The sequence below is a fragment of the Pelodiscus sinensis genome, chromosome 2 (genome assembly GCF_049634645.1).
Source record: "Pelodiscus sinensis isolate JC-2024 chromosome 2, ASM4963464v1, whole genome shotgun sequence".
Classification (NCBI taxonomy): domain Eukaryota; kingdom Metazoa; phylum Chordata; order Testudines; family Trionychidae; genus Pelodiscus; species Pelodiscus sinensis.
Window position 1 is genome coordinate 111,110,245 of NC_134712.1, and position 16,866 is coordinate 111,127,110.

At 41.5% G+C, this 16,866-nt stretch overlaps 1 protein-coding gene across 1 annotated transcript in view; it reads left to right on the forward strand.

Moving 5' to 3' along the window:
* LOC102458814 (uncharacterized) overlaps positions 1-16,866 on the forward strand; it is a 492,720-nt gene that overhangs the window by 410,150 nt on the left and 65,704 nt on the right. Inside the window, exons 20-23 of the mRNA XM_075919824.1 lie at positions 58-76; positions 205-423; positions 3,895-4,147; positions 9,413-9,576. Coding sequence (XP_075775939.1) covers positions 58-76; positions 205-423; positions 3,895-4,147; positions 9,413-9,576 — 655 coding nt within the window. The remainder of the gene's footprint in view (positions 1-57; positions 77-204; positions 424-3,894; positions 4,148-9,412; positions 9,577-16,866) is intronic.

Consider the following 16,866-nt stretch of genomic DNA (forward strand, 5'->3'; position numbering starts at 1 on the left):
TTGTTTTTTGTATACGTGTATATCCAATGCAGCAAGCACATAATTTTATTAATCTAGATGTAGTGATCAGTCAAAGGTAATGATAAAATGAGGTTGCCCAAATTTATCCACACAGCAAGTTTCCAGTGTATCTTCTTTCATCGACAATTATTCATTATGCATTCCAGAGTGACTTTGGTTTATTTTGTTCTTATGTATTTCCAGTTGCCACTCTGCTGCTGAAGTGAAAGTCTCCAGAAAAATCATAGAGCATTTCCATTTTGGGATGTATGGAGTTTTTTCAGAACTGGGACTGGCGCAGTGGCGTTCTTGGAACTTCTGGTTCATTATGCTGCTGATAGTTTTACTCTGGTTTGTGAGACTTTATCTGCATTACTGTAGTCAATGGCTCTTTCTTCAAGCCATCTCAGTTCCTGTTACAAAGTGAGTTCTTTTTTCTTCTTACTGTTAGATATTTATACCAGCAACTAAGTGCATGGGATTTAAACAAGGAACTCCCTTCACATTAGGATGAGTATTGGTATGTAAGACCTGTCCTGAAAAGTTTGAATCCAAATCCAACACTGAACTTCCAAGAAGTTCAGGAGTTTGAGGATCTGAGTTCTAGTTGGGTGCATCTCTATTTATATTATGCCCTAATAGTACATGTGACGATGAAAGGAAAGATAAAATTGCTATAGATTTCTAAATATTGTACTTCATATATGTGCTCATACCTATAGATATAGATCTCCCACCACTCATCTACCCACTGTACAGTTTATTATAAGAAACATTATTATCATTTTGAATCAAAAACACACAAGAAAAAAATGATAATCACTGTATTCACAATTTGATTTTATTAAAGTACATTATGCATAAAATATGTTTTGCAAGTAATCTAAGTTTGATACATGTCCTTTACTGAGAAGAGCAAAAACTTCCTCTGCAAAATGAATGAATTTGAAGATTCAGATCTAATTTTAACAAAGGGTAGTCTTCTATGCCACTGTCCTTTGGAAAAATGTGAGCGTGGAAAAGTTATCGCATCGGTACGGTGTACCGTCACCTTTCTATGGGAGCGCTTGCAGCTTTCCCCCGGCATAACCACCAGCCCAGGGAGCACTTGCGCCATGCCGGATGGACATGTTGCAATTAAAGGGACCGTGACCGCATTTCGGCCCCTAGGCTTTTTTTTTTTTTTAAACCATCTGGCAACCCTAGAACCAGCACCTTTTTTTTAAAACAAAAAAAGCACTGTTTTAAATAATTCCACAGAGGTGGTAGACAGACACAGAGATAAACATTTATTTAAATATATAAATATACATATATTTTATGGAATGTGGATGATGAGAGAAATAAGTATTTAGGTCGTTAAAAGAGGATCCAAATGACATTCAGGTTGTCCCAGGTAGAATTTCCACTGCTTTTGATAAATTAAGCACAAATATAAACATGGTGTGAAACTATTATCCAATTGGTATGTTTCATTTTAAGAACAGTAAATAGAATATTTCTCAGAGATTTACAGAAGAACTATTAAAATATTTGATTATTTCCAGAAAATTTAGTAGAAATTGGGGAGCAATTCTGCACTGGCATGGGATAAACTAGATGACAGCACCAGTGCTCATGCATGGTCCCTAGATCTAGATCAACGTATTAGGTGGTCACAAAGTAATTTTTCTACCAGACATGGCTGTATTGAAGATTTTTCTTCTTCTTCACAGCAGCCTGGAGGCCTGGTAAGATAGCTAGGAGATAGTAATATGACCAGTTTCTGGAATAAATCTGAACATGGAACTAAGAGGGTTCTGAACATTTGGTATTCATGGCGGGGAGAGGGGAGAGGCCTCTTAGGTCTATTACAGATCTAGGTTCATCCCTACCCTCATTTCCTCACTCAAGATGGAGGAGACTTCAGTAGTAGCCAGAATGGGTTGCTCGAGGAGGCTCGAGGAGGCCAGGAAATACACTAGTAGTCAGAAGTGCTGCTCACATACACCAGCGGAAGGTCCTGGTCAATAAGATAAGGGAGGAAACAGAAAATGACAGCTGGTTGTAGGGGGTAATCATACCCATAAAACAGCATCCCAACTATGTCAGTCAGCCACCCAGATTAATGTCAACATTTTAAAATCAGGGTGCCCAAAGCTAGGCCTGTAATGCCATATTTCGGCACCTGAATTTCAGAGGCTGTATGTCAGAAGAACTGAGGACCCATTAATCCCATCAAAGTTAGTGGTAGCTCAGTTCCTCTTTTATGTGCCTAACTTGGATGCACGAACATCACATCAGGCACTTTGTTAAAAAAATTTGGATTGAATTTCAGCACAATAACATAATCAACAATGCATTTGCATCCGAAATAGTTAAGAGTTTCTTGAGTATGCAAGATTGTGTCTTCTCATTGCCTTTAACAGAGGTGTGGGCTTCTCAAAATACAAGTGAACATGGTTGATAGTAGGATGCTTCTCTCTGGCAGTTCTGGACTGGTTCAGGAAGCTGTGGGTTTTTTGACATCCTGTAGCTGGCTGTTTTGGGGGCTGCCTATGCTTTTCTAAGGGTATGTCTAGACTGCATCCCTCTGTCAGCAGAGGGATGCAGAATAGGCATGTCGACATTGCAAATGAAATGCGGATTTAAATATCCTGCACTTAATTTGCATAAAAATGGCCACCATTATTGCCAACTCAGCACTTTGTCGGCAAAAAGCAGCAGTCTAGAGGGGATCTGTTGAGAAAGAAAGCCTTTTTTGACAGATTCTGTAAACCTCATTACAGGAGGCCATTTTTATTCAAATCCCCGCTTCATTTGCAATGTCGACCTGCCTAATCTGCATCCCTCTGCCAACAGAGGGATGCAGTCTAGACATACCCTCAGAGTGGGGTGTGTCTATGGATTGTGCTCATAGGGATCCATCTAACTCAGTGGTGGGCAACTTGCAGCCTGCAGGTCACATGTGGCCCACTGAGGTTCCACCTGCAGCCTGGGCACCCCCTGTCTGCTCCTATCCCTCACGCACTTCTTTTACACTGGAGCACTGGAGCCCTGCACTTCCTACTCCTCCATTTTCCTCCCAGCACTTTCGGAGCATGATCTGCTGATTCATGATCTGTCCCCGCTCTTCCCCCATCACTCCCAGAGATTGAACAGCTTTGAACAGCTGGTTCATGGTGTTCAAGCTCTGGGAAGGAGGGGGAAGAGTAGGAAGTGTGGGGCTCCAGTGTCCTTGTGTGTAATAGGCAGGGGCGTATATATGGCAGGGCAAGCGGGGCGGCCGCCCCGGGCCCCGCGCTTCAAGAAGCCCCGCGCATGCGCCGGGCAAAGGGGTGCCCCATGAAATTGTGTTGCCCTGGGCCCCGCAAAATGGCCATCTTCCCCTGGTAATAGGCATGGCAGAGAGGGGGTGCACGGGTCACAGGTGGAACCCCAGTGAGCTGAGGGCTGCAGGTTACCCACCACTGTGGCACACTGAGATGAAGGAGGGCCACTCATGCAGCCCATTCATTCATCTTAGTTGCCCATCAGTGCATGGGAGGAAGGAAGGCTGGCTGTAGTAGCGAATATGTCCCTGCAGGCTGTCCTAACCACTTCATATCAGTTTGCCTGAAAGTGAATAGGAATATGGAAAAATATTACTTTCCTGTGTAGCTTCACCACACTGTGTGGTTGTATAGTCCATTTTCTTTGCATATGGTATGGGATTTGGGCCAGGTTAAGAATTTAGCCTAAGGACACTCAAACAGTGAATGCTACTATTATCACACACTGGATCATGATTATTCTGGGGACCTGATAGTTACATGGGCAATTATTATGCAAATTAATTATTTTTTAATGTTTAGCGTAGTATGTCCAGCAACACAGATATTCTCACCAATGCATTTTTGCTTTGCTTATTTCCAGGTTCCAGCTCTTCCCGCATACTGTGGACCTCTGCTATCAGAACTCTTTGCTGCTTACCAGGGAAGAGTTGTCTATAGTTGTGGTGGGACCTCTAACCTTGAATGCAGTGATGCTTCTTATGGTTCTGATCAGATGGGGCTGTCAGCAACTGTTTGACTCATTCCCTTCCTTCTTGTCAAAGTTTATCATGGCTATGGGACTCTGGACAGTGCTAGACCCCTTGGCAGTATTTGTAGTGGATGTATTCCTCGGGGTAAGTCACTTAAAATAACTTGCACATGAGTCCTTGACGTAGGAGATTGTTTTATTCAGTGAATGATGTGAAATTCCACCCTTAGCAACTGCACATGTAAGTTAAAAAATAAATGCAATAATATTGGTTTATATTACCTTTTTAGTAACAGTATTCTCATCTGATGGACACATTCTGTTGTTTTTGTGTACAATTAAGAGTACTGTACTTACAAACATATGGATATAATATAGAGAATAGTGCTGAAATGATTGTACAAGCATTGGAAAGGATTGCTGCAGTTATAGATGATATTTGAGATGTGTTAATGAGTGGTTTTACATACTAGTATTTCATATTTTTCTAGCAAAGAAACAGATATTAAATGCTATAGAAAATAGCATTCTCTTCTTTTCACTTAAAAGTCTACCATTTAAAATAATTCTAATGGCCTCTTTTGAAGATTTCAAAGTGCGTTAGAAAGGTACCATAGGTATTATGACCAATTTAGATGGGGGCACTGAGGCTTAAATTCTTCCCACAGGTTATTCAGCAACCCACAATGAGGGATGGAACTAAGCTTCCTTACTTCTACCATCCTAGATTCCTAACTGTAGACAGTGCTACCCCTTAAAAGTCCTTTTGAAAAGTTCCTATCCCTTGTTGTTCTTCTTGTGAAAATACTAGTTTGTGGGAAGTTTGATTTTGGCTATCACAGAGATGGTTTCGATAATACACTTCATTTCAGTATGTAGCAATGCGTTAGAGTTGCACTGAGATGTCTTTTTGTGACTGGCATAAAATATTAATAGAACTCTATTCTAATTGTCATTAGCTTCATGTGGCAATTTATTACTGGGAAGGAAGTTGATGTTTTCTCAACTTCTAAACTAGCAATACTTAAAAGAAAAATCTTTTTCTATACTGAATGTACACAAAAAATTTAGAATGACAGCTTAACTCTGCCTTGTTGGATTCATTCTTGTATTGAGGAAAAATTATTAGGGAAATCTCTTCCCTTCCCATAACACATGTATTTAAGAGCCTGGTACGCTCATGCTTTTAGCACAAGCTGAGTCCAAGGACTTCTTGTGAGAGGCTAACACTGGCCTAAATTTTCAAAATTTGGTGCTAAAATTAGTCTCCAGAAAGAAAAGTGGGCTGATTTTCAGGGCATCTGTTGCTTCCACTAGCTCAAGTTATTTTTTGGTCCTGATTCATCAAAGCATTTAAGCATGTTCTTTACTATCCATATCCAGCAAAACATTTACGTACATGCTTCCCACAGATTTTAATGGAACTCAGGAACACAGTGAAAGTTAAGCAGACTTAAGTGTTTTGTTGAATAGGAAGAGGCTGTTGACTCAGACTATAATATTAATAATAATTTGGCATTTTTTTGGATAGCAATAATCAGCCTTTCTTCAGTAATAAGGCTAAAATCCTGAAATCTTCCTATAGTAGCCAGTGGAAGTTTTGTTATTGACTCTAGTAGAGCAATTTTGATCCTAGCAAGACCGTATTAATTAACAATAGATGTCAACCAAAGCACCAGGGCTCCTACTATTTGGTTAGAGAGAAACTTTAAATATGGATCATGTAATTAAGTTTTTCATTACAGCAGAGAATAGATTCCAAGTGAGAAGTTCTGAATGCACATTTCTCCTAGTACTTCATAGTGAAACTTTGGCAGTATTATCTACCAGGATGATCCTCACGAGGAACTCATAATTTTTTTTCCCCTCCTGGCATTCTTTCAGCACCTGTTTCATGTTTACTTGCCAATCAATTTATCTGAGACCAAGCATTTTCAAAATGTTATATTGTGGTTATGTAACCTGAGTTATTTTAATGTTAATCTTTTAATATTCTAAGTAGACTTACTGCTTATGAAGGATGACCAATTGCTTGCTCTGAAGAAGAGGGTTTCTTGTTCACTAATACACTTCTTTATTATCATTATTATTAAAGGAAAACACCACAATAGTTCATGATATAAGATTTTGTTTTGGATTTTTTTTTTGGTAAAGCCACAAGTAAGAGAATATCTTAGATCTACAATTAAAACCTGATTCTGCAATGATCTGCTACGAGTTAGTATGGATAGATATCCCAGTGGTGAGGGCCATAGCCAGTGTTTCAGATAAGGCCTTGCTCTACCATGAGCTTCCTGTGTGATCTTGGACAAGTCCCTTAGCTATTTGAAGCTTCAGTTCCCCATCTGTAAGAAAGGGACAGCAGTACTTCCCTACTTCACAGGGGAGTCATGACGAGAAATATCATTAAGACTGTGAGGTGCTCGTATAGCATAGCAAAGTGGAACCAGGCCACATGAGCACTGTGGGTAGATACTGTGCTTCCAACCATGCCTACTGCCATTGAAAACCGTAATAAGTACAGGTCAGTGTGTTCTCATATCGGGCCATTAAAGAACTCAGTAGATTTGAGATAATGCAGTTTGTGATTTGGGGAAGGGGGAGGGAGGAGAAAAGGGAAAAAGTGATACCTTGGTATGTTCATAACAATTTAGAGATGGTTGAAAAACAGGCAAAAAATTCACTAATGGTTTTAGAAAAATTCTTGTTTTATTTAAAGTATTATGTAACTTATTTAAACAAAACATACAGGCAGTCCCCGGGTTACGTACAAGATAGGGACTGTAGGTTTGTTCTTAAGTTGAATCTGTATGTAAGTCGGAACTGGCGTCAGCCGCTGCTGAAACTGATCAGTTTCAACCGCGGCTGAATCTGGATGCCAGTTCTGACTTACATACAGGCGTCCCCAAGTCAGCTGCTGCTGAAACTAATCAGCGGCTGATTCCAGGAAGCCTTGGGCAGAGCAACTCTGCCTCGGGCTTCCTGTAGTCAGCCGCTGGTAAGTTTCAGCAGCGGCTGACTTGGGGACGCCTGGGGCAGAGCAGCTGGGGTACTGCTGGGTTGTTCCAGTAGTGCGGCTCCTCGGCGCTACTGGAGCAAACCAGCAGCACCCCAGCTGCTCTGCCCCAGGCGTCCTGATTCAGCCGCTGCTGAAACTGACCAGCAGCGGCTGAATCAGGATGCCTGGGGCAGAGCAGCTAGGGTGCTGCCGGGTTGGTCCGGAGCGGCGCTGCGGGACTAACCCGGCAGCCCCCAGCTGCTCTCCCCCAGGGGTAGGCAAGAAAAGCCTGGTCTGCTGGGGGGGGGGCACTAGCTGCACCCCCCCCCCAGCAGACCAGGGAGACGGGGTGGCGGGAGCACCCAAGTCCTCCATGGCTTTGCTCTGTCTCCCTGGTCTGCTGACCTGGGAGACGCGGAGCAAAGCCGCAGAGAACGCGGGCAGCGGGACAGTCCAGGCGCACCGTGGCTGTCCCACTGCTGGCGTGCTCTGAGGCTTTGCTCCCCATCTTCCTGGTCTGCTGGTCAGACCAGGGAGACGGGGAGCAAAGCCTTGGAGCACGCCCGCAGCAGGACAGCCCAAGCATGCCTGGGCTGTCCCGCTGCGGGCGTGCTCCGCGGCTTTGCTCCCCGTCTCCCTGGTCTGCTGGTCGGGAGACGGGGAGCAAAGCCACGGAGCATGCCTGCAGGGGGACAGCTCAAGCGTTCCCGGGCTGTCCCGCTGCGGGCGTGCTCCAAGGCTTTGCTCCCCGTCTCCCGACCAGCAGACCAGGGAGACAGGGAGCAGCTTTTCTAGCCCCGGAGGACGGGGGCGGCGGACCGCGGCGCATCTGGGCGTCCCGCTGCTCCCATCCTCTGGGGCGAGAAAAGCCCCGTTTGTAACTGCGGATCCGACATAAGTCGGATCCGTGTAACTCGGGGACTGCCTGTATTTGTGAATTATCACTGAAGTGCGCAAATCAGATTAATCTCAGTTAAATGTCAAATTTTAATCTACACAAATATGATATTGTTTGTATCCTGTTCCATATACTAGAGATTTTGGTATCTTTTACTGCCAACTGAATGATCATGTCTTCATGTCCTTATCAAGATTTAGTTTAAGACAAATGAGATGACATTTCATTACTGTTAATATCAGAGAGTGTAATAGTCAGATAGCTTTTGTTATACTTGGGATTTTCATGAAAAAGTGTTAACCGTAGTAACTGCAGTTGTATACAGCTATGAGGTATTTAGTCTTGGGAGACTGATAGCTTCTAGGTTAGCCAAAGCTATTAGGTGATTTTCATTTCACCATATCTAAATCTTTTCCCTCAAAGAATCTACTAAGTAAGGGCTCCATAGCATAAAATAATTTGCCTCTGGGTCAGTTCTCCAATCAAATGCTGACTGTCATGGTTTCCCAAATTCAGTTTTTTGGTTATTGAAAATATGGATAGCTTCCATTTTCTAGCTAAGGGATTTCATGCAGACATAGTAATGCATGTACATAATTTCACATACTGCTTCATAAGGGGGATCTTAGGAATTTGTCTATCTGGACTGAATAGGGTCAACCCCTTTGGGCAAAAAAGCTTTGCAAACCCCTGCTGTCGACTGCTGTTGATCTAATTGTACTTGCTTCCACTGTTTTTCCCACCTCATTGGGTCTCAGTGAAGCTCTGTGAATCTACCGCCCTCTTTGACTGATGGTATTGTTTAGAGAAGCTGTGCTAGGTGACAGCTAGCAAGACATATGCATGTTCTGATACTTTAGTCTGGCACTTTGTACAATTTACCTTTGTTTTCGAGATGTAGCTACCATTGATGTCTTGATTTGAAAATGAGACTGGAGGCAAGCCAGTCTCAAAAGTGTGAGCTCTACAGACTACTTGTGGTGTCTGGTAAGGACTAGTGTTTTTCTTGTAATATAGGTCCCACCTATTTGGAATAATGCCCTATCACATGGGTTTTTTGCCCATTCAGCATTCTTGAAAAGTTACTGTGTAAGTCTTTTTAATATCACAGCATTCCTTGCAGAAATTAAACTCATGTTATCAATTGAAAATAAGGCAGTGCTCCTCCATACTCATTTTAATTTTTTCCAACAATGTGTTCATTAAATCCACATCTGGTTGTTTGCAAATAAAGCCTAGGTTTTGCTCCATGAATTATCTGTAGAAGGCTTGATTCTGACTTCATTAAAACAAGAAAAGATATAGTGAATACAAGTAAGCCAACTTGTATTTTTTTTTGTTTGTTTTACATACAGGTTCCTAAGAGATTTTTAGTTATGTGCCCTGCAAATTAAATTTTAATCCTTATTTTAAAGAAGTGTTCATTCTTCTCTCTGTGTGTGTGTGGCCTTCTATAAATAGACTAACTGAGTCTGCCATTTTCTCATTGGATTCTTTTTCTTTGTATATGTCAGCGACTTACCTACAGAGCAGAGAAGCCCATTGCTGATGCTGCAAAGCTCTATTGGCTCTTTTCAAGAACAGAGCAATCAGGAATTCCTGGTGCATTGATTACCGTGGTGCTTTACACAATTTTGTTCATTATTTCATCTACAGTATTGTTCCTCTATTTTCTAAGGTAAGCCTTTTTTACTTTTACCAGTGTCACTGCTATCTTCAAGGCTACACGTTCCACTGCTATAGCATCCTATAAGATGTTAGGTGATGCCAGCAAATAATATGTTATCATCTGAAGTAGTTCCACCTGGTCACAGTCAATCAGGGGTTAACTCCTGCACAACTTCCATTGCACGGGTGCTGAAGGGAAGACAGTGAGACAGAGAACTATATTTGAAGCCAATCAAGTTTCTCAGCAGGGAGACATTAAGTAACTTATGATGTAATGTTACTTGCTTTGGGGTTAAAATTTCTAAAGTAGTTAAGTCATGCCTAAATTGCCCTGACTTTTGAAGTCCTATTGAGATGATTTTGAAGATTTTTACTTTTGGATTTACAAGTAGGGAGTTTCTGAGGGATGGAGCAAGCCAAGAAAGAAAGGGGTAGGGTAGAGGACACAGCATTTTCCCTGATCTTTGGCTGTTGCACGAGTCCTTTTGGCTGCTTTATGTTTCAAACTGGGGCTATTGTGGCTTGAATGCAAATGGTCTCCTCCCATCTCTAGCATGATTGTTCTTCGTCCATCTTCTTGCCATCTTTCTGGCAGGAATTCTTAGCTGTACAAGCACCACTGGTGTGCACACACGTGGACTCATGCATGGTATTGAGCGGCAAGCAGGAACTTTGATTACATTTTAACACAAAAGAGAGGGCAGTGCCTGCCCATCACCCATACTGTTCTACACCAGGCATTAAATTGGTTCCAGTAAAGAGGTTCCTTACCATATAACCCATAACGAGCACCGGGATACACAGATTCTTGCCATATAATCCATAATACAAAGTAGGCTTTCCTCATCCTATCTACCAAGGAGACAGGGGATGCAAAAAGGTGAAGATCTCATGCTACAGGGGCTACAAATTCAGAACTTGGCCTGCAAATCTTTCCCATGGACCCATCACCAAAATCACAGTTCTTTTACCTTTGGGAAGCATTCATATTATTCTGTAATAGCATGAGAAGTGAGACACAAATTGCAACAAATAAACAATTCCACCCAGTACCTCATTTAGGTTCTGAACACATTTCTACTTAACTCAGTGTAGTTAGATGGTGCTGCAAGGAAGGCAAAAAACGCCCCCTATTCCTCCACCAATTGGCACAAGGGAGGAAAAAGAAATCATTCTTAACCCTACATGGGTGATTGGATAGATCTTCAGCATCTTTGTGGCTGAGTTCCCTTTTCTAATTTGGGTGGGTAGGGTGGGATGCTGTTATGGAGCTGAAAGACGATCCACACGAACCCCATCCCAGATTAAATCCTGGAAGCTGGGAAATGCTGGCCAGTCAACACCCCTTTCTCTAGTGCAGTGTTTCCCAATTTTTTTTGACCACGGAACCCTTTCAAACTCAGAAAAATTTCAAGGAACCCCCTAGTCAGGGATTAAGTTTGTCGAGCAAAAAACCACACCCAAACACACACAGACATCCAGTACACCACAATTGATAGTAATAAGATGCTAAATCCTGTCATGAGATCACCATTCATTTAAATTCAACATATTGAATATAACACCATTCATTTATATTCAACAAAAATCATTAAATATGTACAAAAAATAAAACTATCAAATAATATTAATTATATTCATAGTTTTCAATGCGAAGAGTGGTTTTTCTTCTTTTCTTGGCAAATTCTTTTTATATTTGGTTTAATACTAGAAAGTTGGATTCGCATATCTGGCGCAGCATTCAGTCGATTTCTGTATTTTGTTTTCATTGCTGCATAGTTCGAGAACCCAGTTTCGCACAAGTATGTACTGGCAAAGGGTAACAGCTGACGAATTGCGCGTCTTGATAAAGATGAATATTCTTGACTTTGACATAAGTCACTCCAAAATGTAATCAGAGAAACTTCTTTAAATTTTTGTATTAATTGGCCATCTGAAGTGATTTCAATTAGGTTTTCATAATCTTGTGTAGAAAAACTGACTGGCTTTTCTGTTAAACTTAATGGATTTCGAATCCAGTTATTGTTGTCATTGATGTTTGGAAAATACTTAATGATGTTCGTGTATAAATCGCGAAGATGATCTGCAATGTCACTGCGAATATCTTCATCAAGTTTGTATCCATTTTCTTCAAGGAAATCATTCAGAGTTGGTAAACAATCCAAATCATTTTGTCCTACAGATGAGATCCAAAACTAGCTTCCATGACAAAGACAAAATTTTGTCTTTCGCATTAAAAATATTTACATTCTTTCCTTTCAGCGACAGATTTACTTCATTTAGTTTTATAAAGATGTCTGCAAGATACGCGACTCTAGATAACCACAGAAAGTCTGTTAAACAATCAGACAGTTGGAATTTGTGATCCATCAGATTTGCGGAGAGCTCATGACGCAATTCAAATAATCTAACCAGCACTTTTCCTCGTGATAGCCACCTGACTTCTGTATGTAGAAGCAGGGCTGTGTGCTGACTACCCATATCTTCACTCATAAATTTGAACAGTCTTGATTGTAATGGTTGAGTTTTTATATAATTAATAATCTGTACTGCTTCGTCCAACACATTTTTAAGAGAGGGAGAAATATTCTTAACTACCAGAGCATGTCTGTGGAGAATGCAGTGACTGCTGGTGCAGTTTGGTGCTACATTTTTTATTCGTGTTACAGCGCCAGCCACTGTTCCTACCATTGCTTTGGCACCATCACTGCACACATCAACACATTTTTCCCAACTTATTTGATGTGTTTTCATAAAGTTATTGATACAATTGAATATATTCTCACCAGTTGTATTGGTTTGCAAAAATTCAAATAAAAGTAAGCCTTCTTCAATAGAACTATTAAAATCATAACGGACAAATACAAGCAGAACTGCAAGACCTGCAACGTCAGTGGACTCGTCTAATTGTAATGCATATGCATCACATAAATGCAGCCGAAAAATAAGCTCCTTCTCGATGTCAGCAGCAAGATCGTGAATACGACGTGTAACAGTATTGTTTGATAGTGGCACGGCCTCAACTTTTTTACTAGACTCCTGATCCAACATACACATCACAATATCTTTTGCACATGGTTTTATGAATGATTCCCCAATAGTGTGTGCTTCTTCGGCGAGCGATATACGATAGCTTACTTTGTAAGATGCCTCTGTTGCATTTTCATTATCAGATTTGGCAATTTTTGACATGAAGAGTTTACTTTTTTCAAGCGATTCAAGCTTTTGCTTAAAAAAACTAATGTCTTTATCTTTGTATTCTGGATGATTTGTTTCAAAATGTCTTCGCAATTTAGCAGGTACTGAACAACTATTAGATAATATTTTGTTGCACACTACACACTGGGCACCTGGAGCATCTTCATTTCCATTGCTTGTGAATCCAAATGCCAAATAGTCCTCACAATACCTGCGTTTCTTATTAGTCAGCTGAAATTTTTCATAATTAACTTGAGCTGCCTCAGTATTTTCCTTGCTGGTTTCAGTAAAAATATTGGAGTTTGAAGTACTCACTTTTCTCTTTAAAGTTCCTTCTTTGAACCAACGATCCATGGGGAATTTTGATATTAGATTGAATTCTTAAACTTAAAGTCACACACAGGAGCCACATGTCCTCACAGTGTGAATGGGGATTTGTTCCGATCTTCACAGTGAGTAGGAGTTCCGGTGTTTCACTCACTGATAGTACTCCCCCCCCCTCCACACACACACATGCTGCCTTTACCACCGGACCTAGCAGCAGCAACAGCTGCTTGTCCCGCTTCTGCCCGATCAACCCAAGATCCTTCTCCCGCATCCCCCGCTGCCACTCTGCTTTTTTCGGTGGTAAAAGCAGAGCAGCAGCGGGGGACGCGGGAGATGTCTGAAAGGGGAGCAGGGAAGGAACCAGCGTCTTTGCGCGCTGGGCTCCTCTGTCTCTTTATGGGTGGGGGGAGGGGAGCGTTCGGGTTCTCGCGGAACCCTTATGTTCGCTTTGCGGAACCCCAGGGTTCCGCGGAGCACCATTTGGGAAACACCGCTCTAGTGAGTGCCAGAGGCTCATGGGGAGAGGAGCTACCAGTGGCCCTTTGGTTAGTTTCCCCCGTCTTGCTGCTAAGACTATCCCTGTTTCACCACTGGCCCCGTCATTCTTCCCTGCCCGATGATGGGTGGCATTTGCCACATATGTGGTATAAAGTCAAAAGTAGTAGGCAAGGACCATTTCACGGGGACCCCCTTTGCCATGGCGCATGCGCAGTGGTGCCATGGTGCATGTGTGGGGCTTCTTGAAGCGTGGGGCCCAGGGCAGCTGCCCCGCTTGCCCTGCCCTATATCTGCCCCTAGTAGTAGGTTTTGGTTTACTTGTGTGGAATGATTTTATTTTTTGTTTCTAAGGGTGTATCTACACAGCAGGGCTTAACTCAAAATAAGCTACGTAAAGTGAGCTACATCAATTGTGTAGCTTATTTCGAAAGAACTTGTTTCAAAATCGGGAGCGTCTACACAGCACTTATTTTGAAATAGAGCAATCTTGCTCTGACTTCTCTTATTCCTCGTACAATGAGGCTGTGTCTACACTGGCATCCCTTCCAGAAAAGGGATGCTAATGTAGCACTTTGGAATAGGCAAATCTGTGGGGGATTTAAATATCGCCCGCATTATTTGCATTAACATGGCTGCCGCTTTTTTCCAGCTTGGAGATAAACCGGAGAAAAGCGCCAGTCTAGACGTGATTCTCCGGAAAATAAAGCTTTATTCAAGTAGGAATAAGAAATCCTCCGGAAAAGGCTTTATTTTCCGGAGAATCATGTCTAGACTGGCGCTTTTCTCTGGCTTTTCCCCAATCCGGAAAAAAGCAGCAGCCATGTTAATGCAAATGCCGTGGGGGATATTTAAATCCCCCGCAGATTTGCCTATTCCAAAGTCTACATTAGCATCCCTTTTCCGGAAAGGAGTGCCAATGTAGACACAGCCTGAGAGTTACAGGAGTCGGAGTAAGAAGTCCTTCAGCTTGACAGTATTTTGACATTATTTTGAAATAACTGCCTGTGTAGACATGAACTAAGTTATTTCAAAATAAAGCTAGTTATTTCAAAATAATGTTGCTGTGTAGAAGTACCCTAAGTGTGGACCCTATGTCCCCAGTGTCCTGCTGGCTTCAAGTGGAGAGGGAGAGTGGAGCCTCAGGGCACAATATGGGTAGGGTCATAATCTGAGTCAGGGGAGGCTTAACCTGCCCTGGGCTTTGATTTCTGAGCAACTCTGTCTATATAGCAATACAATTTTCACTGATATACATCTGACATTAGCTCATACACATAGCTGCTGTGCACGAAGACACAAAATCAGAGCAATTCTAAGAATCAGAATGATCAGTATACTGTTTGCATCTAACCTAGCCATCCCTCTGTCTACCTTTTTCCAGAAACTCCATTGTAGCAGACAGAACAAGATAAATGGCAATTTAAATGTCTACCAAGCATTTCAAAGCTTCTACATTCCTGGAAGCTGTACACAACTCCAATGTACTGGTAGTCTAGTTAATTAGTTTTTGAGATGTTAATGCCTTCTTAATCATTGACTTAATAGTTTTGAATAGCTTCATAAGTTTTAGCTGCTGTCGTTTATTACTCAGGAAAATTAATTTAAATTAAAACATTTGTAAGGCAGGTTTTTATGAGAATATTATGAACATCTTCATTGTCTGGGGAACAGGTGCAAGATCATCAAAGATTCTTTCCCTTCTGGATCAATCTTCCCATAATGTTTTCCAATAAACGGGAGGGGAAAACTTAACTGGAAGAGAAAAGCTTCTTTGGATAACACACTTTTTAAAATTATTCATAACAAAATAATAAAGCAAAGGAAGGATAATAAAACATGTTATGCTGCATAGAGTCTTCAAAGTGCTTTACTCAATAGCAAAATCATAGTACACAAACATGTATGGATTTTAACAGAATTGTTTAATAAGTGTAAGTTTTGAACTTGATGGAACTAAGAAAATTTTAAATTCCTCTGAGGAAAATATATCCGAGCTAATACATTAACTGAGTTTATAGACTCGTCTATAGATTTGAGCACCCCCCGGGGAGCAGCCACCAGCCTGGCTATGCAGGCTTTGACACCCCGGGCCGACTCTGGGGAGCAGCCACTAGCCAGGTCACATGGCCCTGGGAACAGCCGCTGGCTGGGCCAAATGGCCTCCACCACTACAGGCTGGTCCCAGAGAGAAACCAGTGCCCTGCCCCCACTCTTGGGCTGGAGCTTTGGGCGGAGCAGGGTAAAGTCCAGCGCCCTGACCCCACTTCTCAGATGGGGTGCCAGGCGGGGTGCCAGATGGGCCTGGAAGCAAAGTGGGTGGTCCATGGCCCACTCAGGCCAGTCGTGATTATGCCCCTGCTATGCAATACACAGTCTCAGGGCTGAGTGACAGCCATTCCAATCTGGGGAGTGTGTGCTGCAGAGTCTTGTGTGGATACAAGTTTTTAAATTCATATCTGAGCTGCAATCCACAATATGGATGTAGATCTCCACAGATTTACAGGGCTCTACTTATAGCCAATGAGTTTTAGCATCAGCATAAGATGGACATCTTTGAAGCAAACTGTGATGACATGAAACATGACAACAAAGCTTTCTTTCTTTCTTTCTTTCTTTCTTTCTTTCTTTCTTTCTTTCTTTCTTTCTTTCTTTCTTTCTTTCTTTCTTTCTTTCTTTCTTTCTTTCTCATGTTAAAAAACTATGTTAAAATAAGAGGAAGAAATGTTCGAGTGATTTTTTGTCTACACAAATGAGAGGAAAACATAGGAAAACACAAATTACTAGAGAAGGCAGGGCACTTTTGGGCAAAAGGAAAAGAAACTAGAAGAGAGAGGCTTAATGATTCCTAATTAATTCAAAGTTAATTATATAACTGATAATCTTGTGCTTAAAATCTTCATATAGAAAATGTTTATGGCAGCAAAATCACAGTAATTTAACTGCGTTAAATTTCACATCATTTTATAAAAGAATGTTCCATTATACAAGCTGAAGTGAATAACATAGTCTAGTTCTTGTTTAGAAAGATAAGTGTCAAATCATCTAAATCACTAACCTGAATTTCAAAGAATAGCTATATACAGAGGTGATTCGTTGATTGCAAAGCCATTGTGATCATCTATTTTGACTCTCTATATAACACATGCTGTAGAACTTCCTCCAAAACAATTCTAGAATATATCTTAGAAAAAGCTCCAGTCTAGTTTTTAAAATTGTCAGAGTGGACTCAACTACAACCCTTGATACTCTCATTTATGCTTACTTACTCTATTTATTT